This window comes from Pungitius pungitius, chromosome 1 (genome assembly GCF_949316345.1).
Source record: "Pungitius pungitius chromosome 1, fPunPun2.1, whole genome shotgun sequence".
Lineage (NCBI taxonomy): Eukaryota > Metazoa > Chordata > Actinopteri > Perciformes > Gasterosteidae > Pungitius > Pungitius pungitius.
This window is the reverse complement of record NC_084900.1, coordinates 28,417,077-28,445,054: the sequence shown is the minus strand read 5'-3', so window position 1 is coordinate 28,445,054 and position 27,978 is coordinate 28,417,077. Positions and strand designations below refer to the sequence as shown.

The 27,978-nt window shown below is 43.2% G+C and overlaps 2 protein-coding genes across 7 annotated transcripts; one reads left to right on the top strand and one right to left on the bottom strand.

The window, feature by feature from the left end:
- Window positions 1-622: 622 nt before the first annotated feature.
- On the bottom strand, window positions 623-15,505 carry noc2l (NOC2-like nucleolar associated transcriptional repressor). The gene is made up of 18 exons (XM_062564188.1): window positions 15,356-15,505; window positions 14,825-14,967; window positions 14,509-14,692; window positions 14,179-14,422; window positions 13,668-13,758; window positions 13,481-13,559; window positions 13,125-13,235; window positions 12,896-13,009; window positions 12,567-12,755; window positions 11,602-11,741; window positions 8,346-8,457; window positions 6,729-6,842; window positions 5,399-5,500; window positions 5,043-5,186; window positions 3,168-3,281; window positions 2,857-2,992; window positions 1,174-1,260; window positions 623-899 (listed from the first exon to the last, which is right to left on the bottom strand). The coding sequence occupies exons 1-18, from the start codon at window positions 15,377-15,379 to the stop codon at window positions 778-780; spliced, it is 2,250 nt and encodes a 749-aa protein (XP_062420172.1). The 5' UTR covers window positions 15,380-15,505; the 3' UTR covers window positions 623-777.
- A 114-nt stretch (window positions 15,506-15,619) lies between these two features.
- klhl17 (kelch-like family member 17) lies at window positions 15,620-27,441 on the top strand. Of its 6 annotated transcripts, none has more exons than XM_062564190.1 (13): window positions 15,620-15,894; window positions 17,750-17,820; window positions 18,256-18,520; window positions 19,050-19,207; window positions 19,294-19,515; window positions 21,588-21,704; window positions 21,813-22,044; window positions 22,341-22,485; window positions 22,990-23,157; window positions 23,306-23,394; window positions 23,480-23,553; window positions 23,679-23,860; window positions 25,108-27,441. In XM_062564190.1, the coding sequence occupies exons 2-13, from the start codon at window positions 17,755-17,757 to the stop codon at window positions 25,334-25,336; spliced, it is 1,947 nt and encodes a 648-aa protein (XP_062420174.1). In that variant the 5' UTR covers window positions 15,620-15,894; window positions 17,750-17,754; the 3' UTR covers window positions 25,337-27,441. The 6 variants fall into 6 exon arrangements, with proteins under 6 accessions (XP_062420174.1, XP_037333736.2, XP_062420176.1 ...); XM_037477839.2 differs by lacking the exon at window positions 15,620-15,894 and adding an exon at window positions 15,901-16,644 and having other exon boundaries at window positions 19,086-19,207; window positions 21,813-22,026; XM_062564192.1 differs by lacking the exon at window positions 15,620-15,894 and adding an exon at window positions 15,901-16,644 and having other exon boundaries at window positions 19,086-19,207.
- Window positions 27,442-27,978: the final 537 nt, after the last annotated feature.

Sequence of the window (27,978 nt, the reverse complement as noted above, 5' to 3'; positions counted from 1 at the left end):
CTTACCTTCCACGTTCAAAGAGTTTCAGCTGAAGCAGTATTCTACACGCTCTACTGGGACTTCCCCTTGCTTTAGGCCGGGCCTCTGAACCACAAGGGTCTGTGTTCACTGAAAACAACTACAGGGGAAAAGTGACGACACAGAAATGGTCCTCAATGTCAAACAGCTGTGCTTCGTTCCAGTGAATGCATACAATGATCCCCCAAGAAAGGCCTATATACCCTTTAATTTAGGGGTGAATGCTGGCAGAAGGAAAAGGGAAGAAGTTGGGCCTTGGAAAGTAGTGTGAATACACACAGTGGCCCGGTTGGGGGGGGGGGGGGGAGGAGAGAGTTGGCACAGAAACAGACCAGCCTGTGTTGCTGCTCTACCACCTGGGCAGAGAGTCTTGGCACACCATCAGACGCCACCCTGCCAGCCTGGCACAGCACTGCTGCCTCAGGGCTCAACACCCGCATCTCTGAACCGGCTCCTAGCTCGCTCCAAATAGCCCATCCTCAAAGCTGGAGGCGGGCTACAGGTATGCACACGTACAGAGAACACAAATGACCCAGTTCCGGTGAAACTTTTGCATCTACATGCAGGTAAGCGCAACAATTTAACAGAAAAAAAAAAATCAAACTAAGGGAAATGATTGGATTTATTAACTTTCAAATCTTGATCACATTACATCATGAACATTTTTTTTTTACTGTACAGGTGAAGTAATACAAAAGGTTTACTCTAAATGTTGATACGGTGGAGAGCTTAAGTCTTTCAGGTGAACATTAATGAACCTCAGTCATCATCAGATAGCTCCAAGTCCTCCACCAGATCCTCATCTCCTTCTGCCAGCTTTGTCAGAGCAGAGGACGACATCGGCTGAGGAGCCTCATCATCCACTTCCTCATCCTGGTCATCTAGAGTAAAGATGGGAAGCACGGTCAGGGATATGGGAATCTGAGTAGTATGTCTAGCATCCGCTTTGAGACTTTAATGTGTGCAAAGTATTAGCCCTGCTTTGGTCAATCTGCATCACTTGTCCATGAGAATGCTTCCTTTGCCCCCATAAACCCAAAGAAATAAAGATAAGAGCAGTGATCCTTATCTAAATTGATTAATCAGTGTATACACGCACATGTCAAATACAGCTGCATCTGAACACTACAATAATTAAAAAAATATTGTACTAACCTGAGTCTCCGCCCATCACTTCTTCATCGCTCATGTCAGACATGTCTTCATCATAATCATCGTCATACCCTTGGCGGCCCGTTTTCCCTGATGAGAGATGGTGAAAAACTATTGAATTGTGTGTACTGTTTTCTTCAGACATTCATAAGTTTGCGTTGGTGCACCGCTGATGTCTGAAGGCTTTGGAGACACCTATATGTGGGCCAGGCATCAGAGGCAGCTGGAAGCGTCTATTTCCTCATGAGACGGAACAGTCGATTACAGACGCCGCCGCTGCTTCTGCACAAACACCCATGACAGTTTACTGCCAGCAATTTCAGACATCTTATGCTCACGGGCTAAATATAGCAGGCAGGTTGCACAGCGACCAGGATGATGGGAGAGGTGTCTGAGTGAGAGCGAATGAGCACTGGGGAGAAGTTGGGAGTTTGTTTAAATTCATGTTGTGGGTATACTCAGGGTGTGTGCTGTTTATCCAAAGGGACAACTGGAGTCCACAGACTTTGAAGTAGAGGTGTGCTGCGATGGGATGGGGGGGGGGGGGGGGGGTAAAGGAGAGAAGCTAAACAGAGCTACTTCCTGAATTCTGTTACAAAGAACACAGATAAACAAGGCCTATTAAAACATGATGTCCTTCCCTTCCCATCTACTCTCTTTTGACACTTATATGTTACTTGCAGAGTTCAGTGGTACCTTAGATGTTGCCCCCAAATGACCTGGGAGATATTTCTCACACACACTGCTCAAACTCTCCCTATTTTCCGGAAGTGTGTGCAACCACAAAGAGCTTTGGTGAGCCGCCCAAAAGCTTTTGGCTCCTCTAGACTGAACGGTGGGTGTGCATGTCTTTGTGTGTGCACGTGTTGCGAGGACATGCGGGGGCAGCTGGTTGAAGCCCACAGAGCCAGAAAAAAAGAAAAAAAGCGAGAAACAGAATGAAAGAAAGAGAGGGAGGGAGGGAGAGCGAGGGAGCGGTCACCTCTGGGCTGGTTTGAATTAGGAACCCCCGCTGGGATCCAAGCCTGTACTTCCTGTCGGGGGGGTTTCAGCTCGTGGTTGTGCAAGGGGTTGAGGAAAGACAAGCAAAGGGAGGAGGGAGCAGAGGGTGCGAGGCTGAAGGGGGGGGGTACAGTGTGAGAGGCGGGGGCTTGCCGTTCGCTGGCAGCTGCCCATTCGTTTGTTGGGACTCTCCCTACAATGAAGTCCAGATGCATTTAGGAAAAAAAAATCCCCCCTTCCGCCTACTCCTTTCCTCTGTGACCTTGCGGAGGCCTTTGTGCTGCTTGGAGCGTGTCCGAGTGTAAAGCTGTAAAAGCGAGGTTGCAGCTGCCTGTGACCTGTGGACGACCCAGAGGGGACATGCTCTGGGGCTAAAGAAAGATCAGGCTGGAAAGACATAAAAATCATCCGATAAGCAGATATTTTCTCTCTGGTTTGATTTAATATTTCACTTGCAATTCCTGCCTCTCTGGATGTTTTAATGAGAATGTAATAGCTCTGCCTCATGTAGCCAAATCTTAAACGGAACCATAAATGCAAAATAATCCGCCATCCCCACTTTGACTTTGCTTATGAGCCGCAGAACACCCGGCTTTACTAAACACGGCCCCCTAGAGGACGAGACGTCGCCGCCTAATGTTCAACAAGGGAAATTTGGATGTGTGAATGAATGCATCAGCTTGCCTTTGATTTTTAGTTTTCCATCATCTTCGTCCGATCCACTCTCTGATTCAAATAGATCCTTGAATTCCTTCTTGTCCTCCATCTTCTTCTCCTGAACTTTCCTGCGTTTGATCTCAGGGAGATCCAGATCCTCCATCTTTGCAGAACACAAAACCAGGAGGGTAAATACACAACCCTGTTCTGCCAATCAAATGCTCCACAGCATTGCATCACAGGTTCATGGAACATAGACACAATTGAGAGAAAGTGGCATTCATAAAGAACGCTCAGATGAGATTCGTGAGGACTGTTTGTGCTGATTTTTTAATTACCCTGTCTTTGCCAGAGATTTCTAGCTGGATCTCCTTCTCCCGCAGCTTCTTCCACTGGCTGTAGTACCTGGTGAGGGGAGTCCCCTCCTCCTGAATCTGCTTCTCCCATGCCGCCTGGCAGAGAACACAATGAAAACATTTTTGTTAAAGACTGTATGGTTGATGTGATGACTTGACGTGCCCGAGCGCGGCAACAGTTATTTTTGCAGAATCTATTAGAGGGACTTTTAGCATTCAGGTTCAGAAATTATCCTAATAACGTGACATTCTATCGCATCTCTACATCAATTGAGGGGATGAGGATGAAGGGTCAGAAGTGGAAAAGACTGATTGGAGGTGCCTGCAACAGGAGACTTTAAGATCTCCAGCCCCTGAAGGTCTGTGTGGATGATATTGATTAGGCCCAATCACATTATCTCCCCAAACAAATCCAATAGAGAAAACAGGCTGCATCCACTTGCGCCTGTTAGCTTAACACATTTACCGTGCTGCTATTAAGACAGGTGTGCACACACAAAATGAAACTAGAAAAGCTTCTGAATTTAGCCTCGACCCAAACAGAACAAAATATTTCCACATAGAGGCAGCAGAGCAACATGTTTAACTTGGATGGAGGCAGGGAATCTCTAATTAGGCTAGCTCTCAGTTTGGGTGACATCAGCAGTGGGCCTGTGGCCGGAGGGAGGCCGTGGCCTTTTCCAAAGCAGCAGCAAGGCCGTCCCCTCTCCTGCGCCCGCGGTGACACCTACTACTGCCAGGGAGTGGACGCCATGGCGACAGCCTCGGCTGAGAGGAGAGCCGTGGCGACAGGAGCGGACGCCGTGCCGTTGTACTTTAACTCTCACACACACACACACACACACACACACACAAATATTAATCAGCCATACATGTTAGGACTCTCCGGAGCAACAGTGTCAGATAAAAGCATGTTTGTGTGGACAGGTAGAATGCAGAGAGAAAGTCAACACAGACAACACACTAATGGCTCCTCATTAAGGCATAGGAGGCGCTGCTTCAAAAACACATAAGAGCTTCCGATATCCACAGGGTCATTCCTCACAGGAAAGTGGTCTCCGTTATCAGTCCACGAGGTTTGTCAGCTGCCAGCTGTTCAAACTGGACACGAACCCAAAAAGGAAATGTCATCTTTGCAATGCAAATGGAACACACTAAAATGTTTTGATAATCTGACATTATTAATATATGAATAAGTTAATAAAATATGTGCACTAAATACAACACTACCTAGCAGTTAAGGGTGAGGCTGTAGGATCCAAATCACAAGAGTCAATAATTAATAAGACATCATTGATTGAAATTTGCTGTAAATTGCAATGAGTTCTTATATTTTATAATATGCCATTAAACTGTTCTACAAATGATCAGTATAGTGTAAAAAAGTCATGGCACAGTACGAGTCAAAAGTTTGGACGCTTTTTCAAAATTGGAAAATTAGAAGAAATGTGTTTCAACAATTGATATATTGTTCCATTTGAAGAAAACGGTTGCATTGAAATAAATAAAGATTTAACAGTTGACATTTAAATCTTTAATGTCGTCAAAATAAAAGGTATTGGTTCAGGTACAGGTATCGGGAAAAAGCCAAAAAATATTGTTGACCGATACTCAGCGTCAAAATGTTGTTTGTGGATAAGCACCTGTGAGAATTTACTAATTTTCAATTTTTTTAAAAGGCCTTTAAAAAAAAAGGTTTAGAAGAGTGTATTGTTTACTTATATATACACACACATTAGCAAACCAAAGAGCCGAGCTGACAACAAATACAAACTTGTGGAAAAGGAATCTCCGAAGGCAGCCTGTAAAATCACAACAAGACAGTCAGTCAGCTCCCCCCTTCTTTCACACACTCACCACAGCAGTGGCATCGGCCACTCCGAATGCCGCCTTCTGTCTCCGTCCTGTGATGTGGCTGCTGTTCTCCTGTACCTTTTCCAGCAGCTGGCGCATTGGCTTGCAGTAATTGGCCACTTTGCATTCCTTCAGGAACGCTTTCAGCTGCAGGGAGACAGAGGGGAGACGTATGAGCAGAGAGGAACACGGGTAAAAGCAAACCCAAAAGCATCCAGTCCACCCTTACAGGCACAGGACGGGTGATGCAGAAATACACTGATCCCGAGTGTGTGTACAATTGAAGGTGCAGATTAATACAGAACCACGACCTTTGAGAGTCTGGCCCATTCCGGGATAAGTTTAAAAGGTGGTATTACCTGAATGATGGTGGGCAGGGCGAGCTCTGGGAACCCGATGGAGCTGGACTGCGTGTGGAAGTGTTCCAGCATGAGGTCATACAGCTGGTCAATCAACCCGTCCTAAAATGCAACAGAAATGCGAGCAAAAGTCATCCTTCAGACATGCATGTCAAACCTGTCATTGTTATACTATTAGGGCGGTATATACCGATTTTACATTTCCTTGCTGTATTAATTTTTTGTCGCACTTCGGCAAGCGGCTAAAATAAATTGTTCAGCGCTCATCATCGAGTCATATCATTATACAACAATTACTAACACTCACAACGGTCGCCTCTTTCACAGGGTAAAACCCCACGAAGGACCAGAGATGCACCAACACGACTTGTGCCCCAGAGAGGGGATCATCTGAGCGAGGTGGCCAACGAGCAGTTTACTCAAAAAATACCGTTATATCGCCAGAATCAACAAAACACTGATATGAATTGTTGGCCAAACCGCCTTGCTGTGACTATGCTCCGTACACCCAAATCTTGATTCAAATAGGTCTGGTGTGCCCACGGATGGTTGTTTCTCTCGGTTAAGGAAGCAATCAGAGCCTGGAAGAGGGAATTTAAAATGGGAACACCTCATTCAACAAAGCTAACCTAATGAAAGATTGACACAAAATGGTGAAAAGCACAGATGAGATCAGCGCTGCCGTAAATCCAAGCCTAAGAAAAACTTAAATCCACATAAGAGCTTGAACAGTCAATGAAGGCGGTTGTTTAACTCTATTGTATCGTCGGTGCAGAACCAAATAATTACCTCCTGACAAGATAAACAAGATGTCAGACCGAATGATTCAATGTAGTGAAATTAAACGGCAATTCAATTACCAGGCTAAATAAATGGGTCCAATACATATTCATGACGCCATAAAACATGCTGGACTTAAAATAGATTGAATCAAATGTAACTAATAACCGAGTGGCTGTCTTTGTTAAGCCTGATTTTGTCCAATAGGGGTTCAGGTTCAGATGGAGTCAGGTCTCCTACGCGACTATGAGGCTGCTACTCAGGTGACAGCAGTGGAAATAGCCTAAGTGAGCAGAGTGTGAGGGATAATCCCTGAGGGCCACGCTGCAATCCTCTTGGCTGCAGCAGTGAGCGCGGTGACACAGGGACAGTTTAGAGCCCTGCCAGGGGGCCTTCAGTGCTGCTCTCAATCCCCTCATGCAAGTACACACACACACACACACACATGGTTAACACGCAGGAAAGGAAACAACGTGGAAATATCATGGTCTAAGAATTGATCCACTCATTAGCACCAACACAGACCAGAAGCACTGGTGGTGTATCACACCTTATATGCTTTCTCTGTCAGGTTGACGTTGCTCAGCTTCAGGATGACTGCAAAGTTGATGGGTTTCTTGCTCATTCGCCCTGGTTTCTTGTTGAAGTCCACCTGTTGAAGGATCTATAAAAAAGAAAAAGAAAAGAAAATGCTTAGTTCAGACCCACATATTTTCAGAAATGTTGTGCTATCACAGTGAAGTGCTTAACGTGGCGCCAAACATAGCAACATGTTTCCAGACAATCGTAGTTCACATTTGTGATTTTATTCTTGTTTCCCCGTTGGTATTTTGGTTTAAATTTGACAAAAGAAATGACTCATTTTGCATTAACGTACATACATGACAATCATTCTACAATGGTTCATTTTACATCTATCTCTGTCTGTTAAAGTACATTCTAGCCATTGAGTGGGCTTTTGTCCTCAAGCATTCACATCTGCTCACGATGCGCAAGTGAATTTTGGTCTTATATTTGTGTATCAAGCTATTTCTGACTGCCCGTATCTCTGCGTTTGTGTGTGTGGTCGTTACTGTGCTCAGTGTGCGAAGCAGGGCAGCGCTCCTGGCCGGTGCTGTCTGTACAAACATAGGATGTGGTGGCGGTCTGCGGGGGAGCCAGAGGGAAGTGGGAAGGCATGGGCCAACCCTGGTGCATGCACATATACACAACCGAATGCGCGCACACGCAAACGCACGCACACACCTAGTGAAGCAGGAAGCTCCAAATCATACACCCCCCTTGGAGATGCGAGAACACACACAGGCACAGACACACAGGAGGAAAGGGCTGCTTCTACTGTGCTAATTAAAACAGTAGCAGCGTACCTCAGCCTGCCTTTTACTGTGCTTTAACAAGGGGAACAGTAAGGCAGAAAAAGCACAGGAAATATTGTGCGTCACAAATAAACAGTTTGCTGTAGGGGGGGCTAGGGGAGGGGGCTCTGTGGGGGGAGGGAGGGGGGAGTTGAGAGCGGGCCATAAGCAGGGAGGATGTGGTCTGCACAGCGCGTTAGGACCAGCGTGTGAACCACAACCGAGCCTTTATTGCTTCGGTCAAACTGCCGCATGCACACACGCACACGCTTACAAAGAAAAGGAAAAAAGGCAAAGCAATCCAGGCGGGCCGAGCTAGTTGCTGTCGCCAGCCCATCACTCTCTGGCACATGACAGCACAGACCCACAGCACGCATAAACACTTGCACACCCTTGCTCACAGAAGACACACAAACCGCACGATCACCTGACCCGGAGAAAATGTTGTCAGTTGGTGACTTGTGATTGGTCTGATAAAAACCTGTCTCTCGCTCTCAGTTTTATCTTTAGTTGCGTTTCCCCATGAACTTCTTCAGTTGTGGCCGTTGAGACCAAAATCCATTGAGACGCTACTGGTGTTTCCACAGCAAACCACTGACGGAACATTTCATCACATAGACTTTTTTTTATTGTTTCCGCTTGAGATGAAGACAACCAACTGACTGACTATTCTGCATAATTCAAAGGCATTTGAGATCTGTCAGTTTGGTGTACTGGTTGGAGAAAATATTTAAACTGCTGCAAACCTGAAACAAGCTGTAATAGTCCCGTTTATGCACCTGGATTAGTGGTTATTGGATATGAGGTCTTACCTCCAGGAGGAAGGGCAGCACAGGTACAAATGTGTTGGTGCTGCTGGACAGCAGGGTGAGGGCTCTGCAACAATGCATCCTCAGTGGGTAGTATCTCGATGTGGGCACCAGTCTGTTCAGGAAAAGGGAAAAGAAAACCACGGTCAATGTCTCCACCTGCTGTTGGAAAATTGTACAGTGTGAATCACTGTATTGTACTTGTGAATCAGAAATAATAATTCGGTTCAATATTCTTTACACACACACACACACGTGTATCAGAGTTATCAAACAGTAGTGATAAAGATATGCACTTAGGGCTGTATATCTCTCAGTAAAAAATAAACGGCCTAAATAACAAATTAAGTCATGGTTACGCTGGTGTATTACTTCAAGTTAGTGATAACATTACCCACAATTTTCATCCCCATTGCTGCACTTTGTGCATAATCTCAATAACCCATTAACATACATCATTATCTTATACTGATGCCGGCAGAACTACAGTAAGATTGAAAAGCAGCCCTGAGTAAATGTGCCATGGCGGCGTCTTACTTCAGCTTCTGGTGAGCCAATAGTATTCAGGAAGGGCAGATTTAATTTGTCCTTTTGTGGGTAACATTTCAAGGACAAAACAGGTTTTTTTTCAGAAATACCAGAATAATCAACTCCAGAGAGAATATGTCTTGGCAGTAGTTGAGATATTGTTGATGATTGACAGAAACATATCTGCTATATTTTGATAATTACAAAAATTGGGTTGAAGTGGATTGGGTAGGTTTGTGGAACTTCCCTGCTCTAAGGCATGATGGACTAACAAAACTAATAATATTAAAATCAGCAAACATCAACAATTAATAGTGCAATTATCAATAAAGCAGTCTCAAATAGTGTTCAGGGGACAACAACGACGTCTTTTATCACTGCAATCTCATAAGCGTTGGGAGGGCAGTTGCCCCCCTCCCCCCAAAGAAGGATCTACACAATTCACATGGATGGTCAAGTGTTTTCAAAATGGCAAATCTCACCGAAAAGCGACATGTTTGCAGGCATGATGGGAATTGATCATTTAATTATCTGCATCCAAACCAGTAACACTTGCCTGTCAGGTAAATGCAGCACTGCATTGTTTTCAGTACTATAACGTTGAAGTGATATTACTTTTTAATTATTATACAATAAGAGTACGATGAGTTAGAACAGTAACATAATTCAATACATACAACCTGATTAGGGCTGCACGGTAGACTGGTTTAAGCGGTATAAGATTCCTGTACGGTATGAATTTCTCACGTAGCATTCATACCTACTTGTCTTACGCATGTTGAGATTGAGTCATGGTTAGGGTTGGGTATCGAGAATCGAGAATCGATTGGAATCGGAACTAGCTTTGCGATTTACCCGGTATCGTTCAAAAGTTTAAAATTCGATTCCTAGTTTCGATTCTCAGTCCGCCGGCGCCGACCGGAAATAGAAACCGCTGAACACCAACGAAGAAGCGTCCACCGGCGTGTTGGCGTAACAGCGCGATCAAACAAGTGTAGCATGCATCGGCGGTCCAATGTGTGGTTACACTTCTCGAAACAAACCGAAAACTTGGCAAAAAACTCCCGGTTGTTGTGAATTTGTGACGCATCAGACGAGTGCGCGCGCAGGTGCCGGGTGGCCAGAGCGGAGCTATCTGTTAAAATGAGCCGTGAGGCTGGCGCTGCAAAGAAAGAAAAAAAAGATTGTACTAGCACTCCCCGCGTCGACCGTCAGCATCCCCCCGTCAGCGAAAGTGTCCCTGATTTGAGGTTGGGAGAGTTGCGCGCCACGCCCCCCCCCCTCCGTGTGCCCCGTGTTTGACGCGCTGCCTCTTCCTCTGATTCCAAGGGTTCGTCCATCAGTGGGAGCAAGGTAACGTTTAAGTACCTGCAGTATCATACACTCACGTGTAAATGTGTTTTTGTGAGGTTTCAAAAATAAAGCTCTCTGGAGGAAAGTGTACCCCTGTTAAAATATATTCATAATTTATAATGTTTATACAATATTCAAGTTCATAGTTTGATATTTATATTGTAGTTGAAATCAGCCCTGTTAGAAATTCATAGTAAAGTTAATAAAAAGTTCATAGAATTAACATTGGAGAAGGTCAGACTATTTCCTTCAGAAAGACCCTTGGTTAGCTAGCTCATTTAAAATATCTTAAACTTAAACTTTTTTGACCCTGCCTCTTAAAAGAATCGGAATCGAGAATCGCTGGGAACCGGAATCGAAACAAGGAATCGAAATCGGAATCGTTCAAATTCAAACGATACCCAACCCTAGTCATGGTTATAACGACAATGACTAACCCACAACAAACACTCTTTAACAGGGTAAAACACCATAACACAACAGCTTGTAACACATCCAATTTGTCACACTAATAATTGTACATTTATAAAAGATTACCCCGTCGAACTTCATGCTGAGTACAGCTCACAACAAGAAGTAACATGAACATGATTATACATGAGAAACAACGAGGGACAGACGCACCAACACAACTTGTGCCCAAGGGAGGAGCTGTGTCTGTTTAGAGGAATTCTGGTTTTGGAAAATCCAACGTAAGTTACGTTAAATCAGAAAACGATTTATTGCAAAGTCTGTCGAGGGTCTGGTGGCAACAGCAGCCACAACAAGCTACCAAGCTAACATGCAACCAAGCTAACTCGCTGGCCAGTTGCGAGCAAGTTGGCAAGTGAACAGCTGTTTGGGTAGCCGGCAGTCCTTTTCGGGGTCAATGAATGTCATGAACTAATGCGTTTACTTGAAAAAGCAACATCGTCACATACCGAGATACCATCAGAATCTTTCTTAATACCGGGATTTGGATTTTTGGCCAAACCATGCAGCCCTACTACTAATCTTAACTGTATATCCAAACTTCGTAACAGTATGTCAGCTGTGTAGGGTCCTTTAATTTGGGGGCCCCAGGTTGCCTACCAAAGGTTGTGTATTCTGGGTTTACTGTGGTTAACAGCACACAACAAGAGCCCGGCCCGTTCTGAACAGGCATCTTTTAAACAGAACGTTATAAAAAAAAAATTAAAAAGTGTTATATATAACTTTTGGTCACAAATGGTGAAAACAAATAGCTAACTGCTTAATTTCAGACATTATAATATATTACTTTACGATGATACAAGTACCTCAAAAAAACATTTAGCATCTTTTCATCTCATATTGTTTAAAATGCATAAGCACGTCTATAACAACTGTAAATAACAATAGTCTATATAAATATACTCACTTAATGGTGCCGAGTATGACCTGGCATAGTGGATAGATCAGAGGCTGGAGAACATCACTTGGGTACAAGGTGCTGAGGACCCGACACCACAGGTACAGACAGTGGATATACTGCCAGTTGTACACCGACTGGTACGTTTCCTACAGAACACACACAACGAAAGACGGTCAAGGTCTTGATGGAGGTGCTTAAATGACTATGAACTTCCAAAATATCTGAACTCTTGACATTTAATTGAGTTATATTCTTTTTCTGATGTCTCATGAGGATGTGCTTGTTTATTGGATGATAATAAGCAAGCAAAGATGTGCAAATGCTGTGTTATAGTGTACGTGGGAATACATGCAGAAACAAGTAAAGAACGTGTCTCTGTATTGAAGCTTTTGAGTGAGGAACCCAAAGATGGCAATTTATAATGGATAAAAGCATCAGGTAAATGACATGTAATGTAGGCAAATCTAAAATAATCTGCAAAGAAACTGGCTGAAAAACAGACACATGATATTGTAATTATCTCAGTGACCTGGCTTCCATTTCTCACTAACATATCCCTGCTTTAAATCACGCTAAATAGCTGTTATTGCTGAGAAACGACTTGATACCAGAAATGAAAACAGATATTGGAGAGGGAATTATGACAAACTTAACTAACATCAGCTCTTGGCAGCAGATGTTACATAATTAAAACTACAAATGTCAGTAAGAGTCCAAGAATGTGTTTTAAAAAACATCTTAATCATTGCAGTTGGGAGTTTCTACTATAGATAACAACAAAAGAATGACATTTAGAATTTGAAAGTTATAATATAATAATCTTTAAATTATTCAAAAAGAAAGAGTGATTCAATCCCTTCATCACAGTAATCATCAAATATTCTTGAATTTGTTGAATTACGCGTCTTCAAAAGTTTTTCTAACCACTAAACTAAACCGTCTGCATAGCACATACACAGTCAAAAACCAACCTTTTTCTTCATGGTCATGGCGTTCCTGAGGTGGATGGCCAACTGTCGGATGTAGATGAAGGCGTGCTGGTAAGAGGCCTGTGTGTCCAGGGAGTACATCTCCGTAAGGGTCCGCTGCATGAAGTTGATCATGGGCAGTGCGTTGGGAGATGTGAACTTGCAGTTTTGTACATAGGAAATGTACATTTGCTGCAAAGAGAAAGAAAAACATTATAACAACCAAAACAAATTAAAATACTTTCTACTTTTAATATTTCAAGAAATTACTCAGTGAATTCTAGTCCACTGCAAAGCACGTTTCTTTCAGTGTTGATTTGCATTTAGTTCACCTTGAGAATAGGGTTAAGATACGTTTCCTGCTTGTGTCTGCACATCTTGTTGAGTGCCAGGAAGGAGAGAACCCGACTTGTCTCCTCCCCTGTACTCCACTGCTTCATCAATTGCTGTAAACAAAGATCATAAGATGGCACATTGGCAAAAATATACGTGGAAAAAAACATTAGCGTCTTTGGACTGAGGATGACATTCAATGGCCTCCAACAATGGTTTAAGTGTTACCTTCACCAGGTGACGACACTGTTTGGGTAGACAAAGGTAATAAGGCACGAGCTGGTTGGCGTGCCGCAGGACTGCACTGATGACTGTAGACTCTGTCAGACAGGATAACAGCTAAGGAGAGTGATACAAAAGAGACGTTAGAGGAAAACAGATGAATACGGGGATGTTTTCAAGATGCATCGTGGAATCTACAGTGGGTTATAAATTGATTCTCGTGTCACAGAAAAACATTTATCTGCATTTTCTCTACTGTATATCCTCACGTCTACCTCCCAAAAACACAAGAGGCAGAACTCAAAAGGGAGAAATCTCAAACAGACGCAAAGGAGACACTTGAATCGAAGAGAAAAACAAACCTGAACTACTCCACTGAGATACATCTTGATGTCAATCTGATTCTTCTGCCACCTCGGACTAGACGACGGGAGCACTAACCTGGGAAAACAACAAAAGTAACAAAATGAAGAAATTACCCATATTCTCGTAGCCAAATTAAGACTATAAACAGGAAGTCACTTTAAAAAGGTGATATCCACTACATACCTTTTATGGTCTTTATCTGGCTTCAAGTTGAGCATCTTCTGCAGGGCCCCATAAATATCTCTGATACAGAACAAGACCAGGCCGTTGAACACTGCAGACAGTAAAAGGAAAGCGATATTTATGTATACACGTTTTGGGGCAACACATGGTTTTATGGCAGTCTCCCAATGCAACTCGTTCAAATTAAACAAATATCTCATTAGGTTAGAAATCATACAATACGTGCAAAGTTGAGCTTGGGCAGCTGAAGCAAAACATTTTACCACCATATCTGGTTGTTTTAGTTATTGATGAACCCACTGCTGTTTTGTATAATTCTGTCAGGTGTTGACCCTCAATGAACAAATGAGTCTGATGATGTATCCTTGATAGCTCATGAACAAAAGATGGCATCAAACATGTGATTTATTCATTTCTGATGCAAGAATTCCTAAATTACATTCAAATGTTCTGAGATTTTAATGCATTTAATTTAAAGCTGCTATACAAATATATAAAAATGATATCCCACCTGAGCTGTCAGCAACCTTGTATCGACACTGAACCCCTCCTTCACCCTTGGTTGTAGACACAGCAGCCTTAAAGGCCTGAGTGACTTCCCTGAAGAGACGGGGGTTGGGCTCCTTCTTCATTGAAGTTTTCCAGTCTTTAATCATTTTGTCTGTGACTTTGATGACCTCCACCGCCTTCTTGGATTTCTTCGAAGCTTTCGGACCCTCTTCGTCTTCCTCTTCGTCATCCTCAGAGCCAGCCGCCTACGTACAAATCACCACAGTATGTAGACTTTCCCCCCACAAATTAACTCAATCATGAACCCTCACACACACAGCTGGCAGCCTACCTCCAGTGCACTTGGCAGTCTGTGATACTTTCTCTCATCCTCATCTTCAGAGCTGTCTGTGTCATCGAAGTTTAGGAGCGTTTGGTCATTTGCTTGCAGAAACTTGTAGAACTCTGGATCTTTGTCTTGTAACCTGGACAGTTGCTTCTTGTGCTCAGTGGCTTTACCCTGCTTCGCAGCATCCCTATACGAAGATGACACCCACAAAAAACAAGTCAGTTGCTAGTTTGTCCTTAATAGGTTTTTATATTGTTATTACCATCACAACACATAAAACAGTGTGTAAAAATAAATGACACTAAATCAAAAAACCCACGTCGTGTGGGCGTCAGATTCCAGCTCTTTCGGCTTTTTGTTTGTTTTGAGTCCATTCTGCTGTTTAGTCTCTCCATCAGCTTCACTTTCACTGCCAGAGTCCAAACCTGACAGCATGAACTCTTCCATACTGAGGTCCTGTAACTTCCTACAAAAACAACAGTTCAACAAGACACAGTTAGGCCAACATGTGGGGGTGTCTGTATACTACGTTAGCAACAGCAACGTTTGCTTTTTATTGTTACCAGCTTGTCGGTAACAACTAAAACATTGTTAAACTTTTGTGAAAGTCTTATTTTCATAGAGGAGAAAAGACTGAACATGTGGCTCGTGTTTGCTTTAAGCTTACGTTGCCTGCTAAGCTAACGCTAACAGCATGTGGGGCTAACACACTCTTAATGTTAGCTAAAAGTATTTGAAACCTCACCCATACAATAACAAGAAAGACAACACTAACAGCTCTAAAAAAACACCCCACATTTTAACTGTTTAAACACAAAATTACACCGCACATAGTAAAGAAAATATACACATGCCTTTTCTGCTTCGCTGCCATGCTGGATCCGAAACGTGACCACCTCAAACATCAATACCCACAATGCACCACTGCAAACCCAAGTGGTTGGTTTTAGGTTTCACAGGCGTCCCACCGCGAAACAGATCACAAATGTAATAAAATAAGATTTTTTTGTTTGATCCGACACTGTAGGGGAGTTTTTTTTTTAGTATTTAGTAACGATGATATTCAACAGCATATAACATGGGACACTATTGACACGTAATGCTTAACACTTATTCGAACAACACATTTAAAAACAAAGCAAAGGCGGGCACTGCAACCTCGATATTTCACGGTTACAACTGGGTCCAAGAACAAGCAGTGTTTTGATGCCACACGTATGTTTAAATTAAATGACCGGTTGCTTTCACGGGACCCGGGTTGCCGAAGATTAGCAGAGCAGATGTTTCTCTTTAGTTCATGGACCCTTGCGTTACGCAGCCACAACGCTGGGTAAGCTTAGGAATAGGAAGAAATCATTGCTGTCATATCGACACCGACGACGGCGAGTGGTGAGTTTTCTCTTTTCAACTGTTGGTGCAGCAAAGCTAACGGTAGCAAGCCAGCCCATATATTGGAAACAGTTTACTTAAATTAAAGCATCATACTAAACTATCAAATCCTCACGTATTGCCATAAAACTAGAAAGGAGTATTACAATAAGTTATCATTCTGGTACACCGAGTGAGTGGGTTTTGCTTGGTGTTAGTTTGATTTGCTGACCGGCCCAGCTGAGACGGGAAATGGTTCGGGTTCTGGCCAATCATGGCGCTTCTATGTAGAACTCCGCCTCTCGCGTTCACTGAAGACCCGTTTATTGAACGTACTTCCTGAATCCTGCCAGACAAAAGGGGGCACTTAAGGTCGTTCATGTCTCGTCAAATAGTAAACAATCATCCACTGCATATGTTTAACGTGTGCGCCTAAGAAATAGCTTCTTGTGCATTTTCTAACGTGCAGTCTGCGTCTGTCGTCTTCACATTGCAACAGCGTGACAAGAGTTGCTGCTTTTATCTCCAGCAGCTCCCGATCCACCTTAACACACGATGTCAGCTTTCGTACATTTTTTTTTCATTGACGTCAACCATATACAGCACGAAACAGAAGCTTTCTTCATATTTCCAATGCTTGAGCCGAAATATGTACAGATAGTCAGCCACTCGGGCCGGTTTTAAACCAATCTGACCGCGACCGTGCCTGATTTATCTCCCATCCCTCTGAGGAAGACACTGCGTCCAAGGATAACCGCAACACAACCACTGGTAAAGAAATGACACATTCATTGTCTCTATTGCTGTTGCAGCAGCTGTTATTCTAAATAGATGGAGTGGGGGTTGGGGCTTCTTTAAAGAACACAAGCAGCCTGTCAATGAACAGAAACATCCTTCAGGTGTCCAAAAGAGATTACAGTGCAGCATTTGGGTTTCCAATGAGATTTTGCATGTTTCTCCAGAAACCACACAGTCTTGGTTCGGTTGTCAGTTAAGATTTTGAACAAGAAAGAGGAGATAAGGTCCTACGAGACGAGCCTGGGATGAAAATGACAAGTGCTTAAGTCTGTTAGTTTAGCTGTACAACTCGTTCACTTCCGTCTCAACCTCCTGTGTACACACCCCTGTCTCAATTTGCATCATTGTTCCACAGTATTCCCCTGGGCATGAGAGCAGATTGACTTCTCATAAAGCTTTTCTTTTTTTGTGGTCCATTGTGTTTTAGAAAATGCTGGCGACCTGAACCTAGTCGCCAGGCAGCTGTGCTGACATTTGAGATGCTCATCATTGGCACAGTACGGAGTATTTTCAGTGCCTCTGGGCAGATGACAACATAATTATAATGCGTTTGCTTTCAGTGCATCGGGTATTTGGTCGGAAAGACACGTTTAAGTCTAGATCTGTGGTTTTGTTTTAGACTTTATCATTGCATGACTTGGACTTCCAAATTATGAATATTCTTGGCTGTGGTGGCTGCTTATTTCTTCTCATTCGCTTGTGTTATTGTCTCAAACAACCCTTGATGTTTTCAAATTCGAATAATTCATTTGAAATAAACCATCACTAGAGGATAAGGATATTTTAAAATACACCTTTTCTGGAAGCTCTGCATCAGAGCAGTTCAGAGAATCTGGGTTAAAACTGAAAACCACTTCTGCTTCTGCTTGTACAAATATTCTGTCCTTATAATGTATCACAGCCTCCAATTCAGTGTATTTAAGGAAAAATATTCTGTTCTAGGCCGAGGATGATTAAATTAATGTCCCATTTGATTTAGTAGTTTGCCTTCCTAAATATTTATCCGACACTAACTTGTAAGATACTGCGTGAGGATGGTTATGCAACATTCTGAAGTGTGTTCTCCATCCGAGAGCAGGGCAGATGAGAGTACTAACTCAGGCTCCATCCTCCTCTACTCCCACCCTGCATACCGAGGCTGCAACTGGGGTAAGGTGGGCGGGGGTTCCACAGCTAATTCTGGCGCCATTAAACTGGCCCGTCAGGAGTCATTGTAATTAGATAAGCCAAGAATGTCCCGTAGATGAGAAGCCAGCATTGATTTGATTTTATACATTTTAATAATGTTCGTTCCCTATTGTCATAATGTGATTTAATATTCCTAGATTAAGAAGTCTTAATGCAAAATAATTTGCTAACCTTCACTGTGTAATTTAACTAAGATTTCTGTTATGCTGGTGGGCTTCCTGTCATAGCTGTCAGGTTGGGTACTTTGCCTGTGAAAATAGGTACAATCATTGACCGGGACACCTGTCATAACACCTGCCTCCCCCCAGATCAACTAAGCTCTCACATGTGACATTTATCTGTGACAACAAGCCATTTTTATACGTGAACAAGAAAATGGTTTTCTGCACGTTTCAGTTGCCCAGAGTGCGGCCCAGGCAAGAGCCAGCGACCGCCACATCAGGCACCATGATGGAGGGCGGGATGCAGCTGCTGAACCGTGATGGCCACAGCATCTCGCACAACTCGAAACGCCACTACCACGACTCCTTCGTGTCCATGAACAGGATGCGACAACGGGGCCTGCTCTGTGACATTGTGCTGCATGTCTCCAACAAAGAAATCAAGGCGCACAAAGTGGTGCTGGCATCCTGCAGCCCCTACTTCCACGCAATGTTTACTAGTAAGTTCAGTCTCACACACACGGTGAAATCCATGAAGCCCAGCATGCTGTTTTCCTTTTACATTTCACACCGACATCAAATTGTGCACATTTTGCTGTGTTGCTCAGAGTTGGTTGACAGCCTCATTGCTTCCATTTCCCTCTTCCTGTCTGGGGCACTTGTGGTCAGATGAGGTGTGTGTGTGTGTGTGTGTCACATTACAGGGTACAAAGGGCCTCCAGACATTCAGTTGTCTGGCTTTGATACAAGTTACTAATTGGCCCATTTTAACAGAATCTGCAGATTGTAAATTATCCTCCAAACAGCAAAGTCACTGTTGAAACATTTGATTGCTAAAGCGTAACCAACCTACAGTTCTGCAGGAATACCTGCGCTGGGCAAGGGTGTATGGATTCAAAAACATGACATAACAATGTTATAAAAACTGATTAAATGACAGCAACAGACTTCAGGAAGCTCCATGGATCAGCATGATTGAACCGGGAGGCAACTATATTGGCCAGAGTTTTAGTGGTTGTAATTTTTCAGAAACTGTAACGGCTCTCGTTCTGCGCCGTTACGCAGATGAGATGTCGGAGAGTCGGCAGACCCATGTGACCCTTCATGACATTGACTGTCAGGCTTTGGAGCAGCTGGTCCAGTATGCCTACACAGCAGAGATTGTAGTCGGAGAAGGCAACGTGCAGGTAGACAATGTCAGATATATAGACCAGATTGTTAAGTCGGACCATTCATTACTGACTGACTCGGTGTATGTCCACCTGTATTCTAGACGTTGCTCCCGGCAGCGAGCCTGCTGCAGCTCAACGGGGTGCGGGACGCCTGCTGTAAGTTCCTCCTCAGCCAGCTGGACCCCTCCAACTGCTTGGGCATCCGAGGATTCGCTGACACGCACTCCTGCAGCGACCTGCTCAAATCAGCACACAAGTATGTCCTGCAGCACTTTGTGGAGGTGTCCAAGACCGAGGAGTTCATGCTGCTGCCACTTAAACAGGTAATGACGATGCTCTCTCTTGTTTCCTGCTCTGTGTAAAGCAAGAAGAAGTGAAAGGGCACATATTCATAGCGCGGAATATCTCTCTCTGTTAACGCTTTGGTTTGCAACTTGCTGCCCTCTTAGTTTGAATGTACTTTGCGCTTTCAATTAAGGCTCAAGAAACAATGTAGGCAGTGTCTGAGCCAAACTGAAACGACGGCCCACCACCCAAAATCAACGTAGTATTCTGCACAATGCAAAGTTCATTTACAATCAGATGTTTAGGCTTATTATTTCAAGTATGATCATTGAAATACTATGTACATTAATCTCAATCATATTGGCTTTTGACATAAGCACCAATTTATAAAACACAGCTTGCCAATTAAATGGCATTGTTGTATTATTTTAATGGTTTTGCTTTTTGCTTTATATCGTTTTTGGCCTCAAAATATCAGACTGCATCTAAAAGCGCAGAATGTGATATGCGTTGGATGTGTTTGGGTTGATACCTAAACAAATAAGATACTTGAATCATCTTATCTAGTAAATTATGTCTGCTTGTTCGGCCTAGCCAGGTGGCTAAGCTTCTGTCTCCTTTCCGGCCCTTCGAAGCCCGAGACTGAATCTGTATTGGTAGAGTGAACGGACTATCCTTTACAACAGTCAGTTAAGCTGCATAAAGTCACATTTTCCCCATTTTTTCATTGTTAGACTATTGCTTTTGCTCTAACGGACTCTCAGCTCAAAGAGCTGTGGAATATGTCCCATATTTCTGTCCATGCTCTGCAAAGGAGGCGGCATGGCATGGCGAGGTTGTGATTGGTCCGATTTGGTGATGCTTCTCCAACAAGAACGAATGCTTGCATCCGAAGTAGTGTGTGTCGTGGTGTATAGAGATATATCAAGTATCTTGACTCAGACCACAAAACCCAATCCCCTCCCCATACACAGACATTTTCTGACTCAATGTGATGCAGTGTGCAGGCAAATGTAACTCCCTTACCTCTGCATGCTACTCACCTAACTGCAGGGTGGGGCAGTAGCAGTAGCAGTAGCAGTGGCAGTATTTTTCTGTGGATTAGGGCAGGCGGTTCCTGGTAGGCTTCTAACTGTTGCACTGATCCACCCTGGCCAGACAGCTGCTGCAGCTGGCCGCTCTGGCCCCACCCGGCCCTGCCAGCCTTGGGTGTATCTGGGAACAGTGCCAGCCAGCCACTCTGTCTGCAGCACATAGTGTGCCACGCATACACGCGTAGCGTTTAGCTTGAACATATCACTGACCACTACCAACACAGGCATTGTTGTTGTTCATTTTGAATTGAGGGATTCTGTTTGATAAGTTTGATATGATGCAGACAAAACTCACCGTTGCATTTCCCTTTCAAATATCACTATTGAAAAAATACAGTGTGCAGTAGAAAAATCGTATATACCCGCATTGCGTGAGTCTTTTAACACTGAAATAGATATAATTGAAAAGCAGAAGTTGTATTTTGAGGAGTTTCTTTCTGTGCAGACAAGCATTGCAGAAAATGCAAACACAGCCTCAGAGAGGAAGAGTCCAGTTTACAGGGAGCGAGCTTTCTTTACAGAGAGAGAGCAAGGGTCGTGCAAATGTTGCAGACATTTAGATAATCAGACTGTAAGGAAGTCAAAACAATCCACAAAACTGCCCAGACAAGGGAACATTTTGATACAACACAGTCACATCACCCTTGTGCAGGCAAAGGTGATGTGACTTCTTATTTTGCAATAACAGCAAGATACACTTGAGCATGTACGCTAACACAATGGGGCCTGTCGTAGTTCAGAGCAAAACTACAAGACCTTAAGTATTAACACTTTACTAAGTAGACAAGTTTTGTTACAAATTTCGTCACACAAAGTTGGGTACAGTTTGAAGGAACTGAGGCTGTTCTTGGCCAACACAATTTTCAATTTACTTCTTTTGGTCAGGGAGCTTTTACAGTCACTTTTTTTCAAAAGCTAATTCTGCAAGTTATCAGAGTTATATTAAAGGAACAAGGGGTTTGAATTAGCAGAAGTTGCTCTCATAAAAACGTTTTTTCTTTGTCTCGTCTGCGCAGGTCTTGGATTTAATCTCCAGCGACAATCTCAACGTGCCATCTGAAGAGGAAGTGTACCGGGCTGTGTTGAGCTGGGTGAAACATGATGTAGATGGACGTAGGCAACATGTACCCTGGGTAGGACTTTGTTTCATATTTTTATATATATTTATATATATATATATATATATATTTTTTTTTTAAACACTCTTATCAAAACTCCCCTTTTACCTTCACCTATGTTAGCTAATGAAGTGCGTGCGGCTGCCGCTGCTGAGGCGAGACTTTCTGATGAGCAACGTGGACACAGAGCTGCTGGTCCGACACCACTCTGAGTGCAAGGACCTTCTGATCGAGGCTCTTAAGTACCACCTGATGCCTGAGCAGAGGGGCGTCCTCAGCAACAGCCGGACGCGCCTGCGACGCTGTGAGGGTGCAAGCCCTGTGCTCTTCGCCGTTGGTCAGTGTGCCCCCGAAGGTACCCAGTAGGGTACCCCTCGGCCACACTCAACGTCATACCCAAACATACACATTTTGACGCATTGAGATGAATACGTATAAAAAACAGGGGTCTGACTAATGGCTAAAATAGTTTTAAGATCTTTAGACGGTGATGTGCAGAAACCTTGTCCTCTACCTGTGTTTCTTCCGAGTGGACCCTGCTGCATCCAAGCCAGACGTAAACGGGTCCAGCAATTTGGAAAAATCATCGGAACTGCTGGACATCATAGCGTGGTTTTTGATCATATTGTGTGTGTGTGTGTGTCTCTGCAGGTGGCGGCAGCTTGTTTGCCATCCATGGAGACTGCGAAGCGTATGACACCAGGACGGATCGCTGGCACATGGTGGCTTCCATGTCCACCCGGCGGGCCCGGGTGGGCGTGGCAGCCATTGGGAACAGACTTTATGCCGTCGGAGGGTGAGTGTGGGAGCTTTGACCAATTAAAAACTAGTTAACTAGATAAAACCCTCCCCTGTTTTATTGAAACACTACATGATACGATGTGAACTAAACATGATCATAAAAAGGAAGCTTTGGCAAGGGTAAAATGTGGATGATTTAGGTGGAAAATAATGATCAACCTCTTTATTGTCCTCTTGAAAAGCTGTCAAGTGCTTTCCACAATGCAATTGCCTCTAAAACTTTACTTTTTTTACGCCATTTATTGCATTTCATGCTTCCCCACCGACCACAGCCTTGGACTGAGGAATTATGTTTTAGCACTTAGTGGTCAAAGCTCCCCCTGACTTCACGGAAAAGTATACCATAATGATTTCCAATGGGATCAGATGATGATCCCATCATTAATCATCATTAATGATGAAGCAATGGCATTTTGGACGGAGATGGATGTAAACTCGCCTGTGCTTCCACGTCATCAAAAATCTGTTTTCTGATTAATCCATGTCCACACCTCCTCAGGTATGACGGCACCTCAGACCTGGCAACTGTGGAGTCCTACGACCCCATCACTAACTCCTGGCAACCAGAGGTTTCTATGGGCACACGGAGGAGCTGTTTGGGTGTAGCTGTCCTTCATGGCCTGCTCTATGCTGCTGGTGGTTATGATGGAGCCTCTTGCCTCAATAGGTATAAACACCTTTTGGTGATGAATGCTAGTCACATTTGCTAAACAAAATGCTCTGCTCTGCTGTTTTCTAGGCCTGGACTCAAAGGCAGTTTCTCTAAATGGGACAGCCTTTGGGTGTCATTAGTATGTCTTTCTCTTCTCTTTCAGTGCAGAGCGATATGACCCGCTGACTAGTACATGGACCTCGATTGCTGCCATGAGCACCCGAAGGAGATATGTCCGAGTAGCAACTCTGGGTAAGAATGTTGCAAAAAAACTCTTGGCCTTCAACTGCAAATATTGACATTGTTGTTACAGTGTTCACTCCCTTTTCCCCTCCAGATGGCAGCTTGTATGCAGTGGGAGGTTATGACAGCTCTTCACATCTTGCAACAGTGGAGAAATATGAGCCACAGGTAGATAGCGTGCTGTTTAATTGATCATGTAACATGTCTGTTGCTGGGATTAACAGGTAGAACCTGCACTGCAAATGTATCAAGCAACCTGTGACCAATGCTCAGTCTATTTTCGTCACAAACAGAGCAACACATGGACAGCTATCGCCAACATGCTGAGTCGGCGCAGCAGCGCCGGGGTGGCCGTGCTGGACGGCATGCTGTATGTCGCCGGGGGCAACGACGGCACTAGTTGCCTGAACTCTGTGGAGCGGTTCAACCCCAAGGCCAACACCTGGGAGGGAGTGGCCCCCATGAACATACGCAGGTTAGCCTGCACCCAGCATTCATATCGCATACACAGAAGTTGAGTTCAGGTCCAATGACCATAGATGTATTTCATAACAGGAAAAAAGTGAAATCAACTTTTCCAACTGTGAAAAATGGGACCAAGATTTGTCAAATTGTAAAAAAATATATATAAATAAATGTACTAAAATCAGACCCACATCATCCTCCTCCTGGTTCTGCTATTCCAACCGCACAAGTCAAAGTCACGGTAATTAAATGCAGAAGTGCACTGGCCTCAAATGCACTCCACTATTTTGTCTGCCCACCTATCCTTCTTTTCCAGCTTTTTAACAATCAAGTTGGCTCGACTGTTTCTAAAATTACTGCGAAACCCACAGTTGTTCCTTAAAACTTAGAAGATAGAACCTTTTTGGAAAAGCTCATTAAAAAGCTGTCTGTGTTGTAACAAAGGTACCAGTGCTGTGAATACTTACCTCAGTGAAACATTTGTACTCTTCCATGCGTCCCATTTGGAGCATTTGGATGTCCTCCTTCCTAAATCTTCTTACGCCATAAACATCAAATGACCTATTTTCCAAAACACTCGGCTCTTTCTTAGTTCCTGGAAGAGAAAACTTGTCCTGCGGCTGTTAATCAAAGCAGCCGTGGAGGCCCACACTCACAGCATTGTTCTGATTTAAGATGTGCATCAGAGCGGGGGTGATTTACGGTTGTAGTAGTCTTGCATTTGAACACACATCAGCAGATTAATTTTCGTGGTCCCTTGACACAGACACACACACACACACACACACACTTTGTGTGTGTCAGTATAACCTGTACTATGCGGCCCCATGAATAACCCATGTGTTAATCAGCTGTGTAGCTTCGAGTGCCTTTCTTATCCGGTTGCTGAGAGAGTCTATTTGAAGGTATTGTTAAATAATGGTCTGGACCAAAATAATCTCACTACATCTTGATATGTACGTTGTATGTAAAACACTAGGTGTTGTATTCAGTTAACTTTAATATCAGAGAAAAATTGGTTGTCTTTTAATATTGCACAGACAAACTGCATTTTTCTACTCCGCTGTAGGTCATCTTTCATGATAACGGTGTTGGTTTATCTCTGCAATCTGTGTAAATGCATAGAAATCATTATTCACTCCTGATAAGTGGACCATACATGAATCTTAAAACGGCATCTACAAAATGTAGCTGTAGGCTACATGTTGAATTTTTGTACTAAATTGTATATGTTTACAAATAAATTCCTCATTCCAGGAGCACCCATGACCTGGTGGCTATGGATGGCTGGTTATACGCAGTGGGAGGTAACGATGGCAGCTCGAGTCTTAACTCCATCGAGAAGTACAACCCACGCAGCAACAAATGGGTCGCTGCCTCCTGCATGTTCACGCGTCGCAGCAGTGTGGGCGTAGCCGTGTTGGAGCTGCTGAACTTCCCACCACCCTCCTCACCCACCCTCTCGGTTTCCTCCACCAGCCTTTGACACGGGGTCACCACATGGCTGACCTCAGCCTCTGCTGCTACAGCCCAGACCGGCTCTGGGAAGAAACGCAACTGCTCGGTTTGAGACTGTGAGGAGGAGGAAGAGGAGGGGGGAGTACAGGTAAATGGATGGAGGGGGAGAGGAGGAGGAGGAGGAAGAAGGAAGGTGAGCACAAGGCACCTGGCTTTAGAAATATACAGTAGTACCCTCAGTTAGTGGCAATCCTGGTTAACTTTGGACAACTATGGTTAAAAAAACAAATTAAAACATAAAAAATGTGAACGTGCAGTACCCTGTAATCCCCCCAAAACATATTCCATAGGTAACTAACTGTCAATGATCATGAACAGTTATGGGACAGCTTATGATTCCCAATCAAACAACCATAGATATAGCATTTCCTCTTCTTTTGATGGGCATACAATCCGGCTGCTCCATACCATGTTTGCCATTAATTCTGAACTTCACAGTTTCTTGTTTGGAAGCCTGAAACTCGGCTGTACTACTTCACCCCACCATGCCAGCTGTCAGTTCCTCAAGAGTATAAAGATGTGCCTGGATGTGTTAACATGTCAAGCTCCCGCTCTTTTCTCTCACATCACTGTTTGACACACTTCTGGACTTCTGTCATGTGTGATGTAAAAGTTTTTGGTTTGATATTGTTGTTCTCTGCGATATTTATATTTTTTAAAAAGAATAAGAGAGAAAAGGAATAATATTTCTTTTGGTATGTAGCTTGTGACCCAGTATAACATGCATGTTTACGGATTGACATTGACTCCCAATGGAAGGATAAAATGTTGTAGTGCTGCCGTGCCACACTAGGTGGCAGTAACAGGCAATGTGATACACGCTTCCCACACTGCAGGACAGCATGGATACAAACACAAGAAGTCTGACCCTCAGAACTCTATATCAGTTGGATCCTTTATAAAATAGAGAAGAATTGTGTTATAGTGGAACTATATGTATTTATAAAAATATAAAATATAACATATTCTGTTTTAAAGGTAAAAAAACAGATCAGACCCATTATTTAAGAGTGTTTTTAATATATTTATTTAGATGTGCGATTGGCATATCGTCAATTAAATGACAGAGAATGTTTAAGGAAAAGAGAGGTTGTTGTTCAGTTTGTGTACTTTTTGAAGTTTGCGACTGTTATTTTTGCAATTTGATGTGCAACATCTGATTTACATTTCTTAATGTTTGTTCCCAGCTACAAGCATGATTTCACATGAAATTGTATTGTGTGGCTGCTAGATTTGTGGAAAAGGCTTTAGTTGGATTAATGAAAAGGATTTTTTTTTCAACCCTACTTCACGTGGACATAGTAATGGATATCATTCTTGGACACATGACAGGTTTAAAATTTAAATGAGCGCAGCAAGTACTAGTTAACCTATCGTATACCGACACCTGATTCAAAAAAGTAATGCTGTTGATACTTGGTCACATCTTCCATACATAATCAAGTGTGGCGTCTTGTTGAATTACCTCATTGTTGAACTGGATCAAACTCTATCGAAAAACAAAGTTGAACTAGAAACAACTTCAAGATTATCTGCAGATATGCTGGCTACATTAAGTGTGGTGGATGACTTGAGAACATAACCACTAAATTTCCTTTGTATAAAATCAATGGATTACCTTGAGCCTTCTCGAGTCAATTAAAAGCCAAGTTCCGATTTTATGTAGCACAGTGATATGAATCCAAACTTCTGAGAAGTTTCCCTTTCTTTTCCTTTTTTGAAGGATTTCCTTGATTGAGTTCTGTTTATCTCTAACTACCGTACTCTTTATTTGTCATAGAGGACCCAGTAGTATAGTGAGTGTGATAGTGCTATTATTCTGTGAAGAGCCATGAGCCACAGCCAGACTTTAAGGCAGACTTTGTTCCGCTGAACTGTAAATACACAACTGGTTATTCAGATCCATTTGTGCAATTCTGATGTGACTAAGTATGGTTTTTTTTTGTTTATTTTCAATGTTGATGATATTTATTTATTTATTTATTATGTTTGTTATTTATGAGGAAATTTAAAATATTTGCACTGTTGCAAAATGGAGCAATACACTGTAAAAATAAATCAAATTAAGATGTTTTCAGATGTGGTAACTGGCTTGACAAGTTTGAACATATGCAGGCAACATGTAAGATATATCCTGGACCTGAACGTAATATCCCTTCATCTGCAAAAATGCCTCAATGTACTCTTTGTGTTCCTCTGGATTTGAGATACGGCTAAATGCCCAATAAAAACACATGCAAACACACGCACACACACACACACACTGTGTTAGCACTGGTGGTTGCTAGGCTCACTATACACTGTTGCTCGGTACCTTCCCAACCGACTTCTCTTTCATAGTGATCCCAGCAGACAGCTGAACACTCTCACTTTACCCTTCTGACCTCAGTCACATGGCATTCACACCTGTGGCTGCCCCTGCTTACATTCAAACCCCGACTCTCCCAAACACATAGAGACAGGCCAAATATACACAATGCACACCACTGAATAGAAGGGAAAAGGCTAAATGGGAATAGCATATAACATCCAGTTCATTTAACACTTTCACAACACAGGAAGACACATCTGTGCATGTGTTTCACTTGTGGTATTTAATTGCAAAAACAA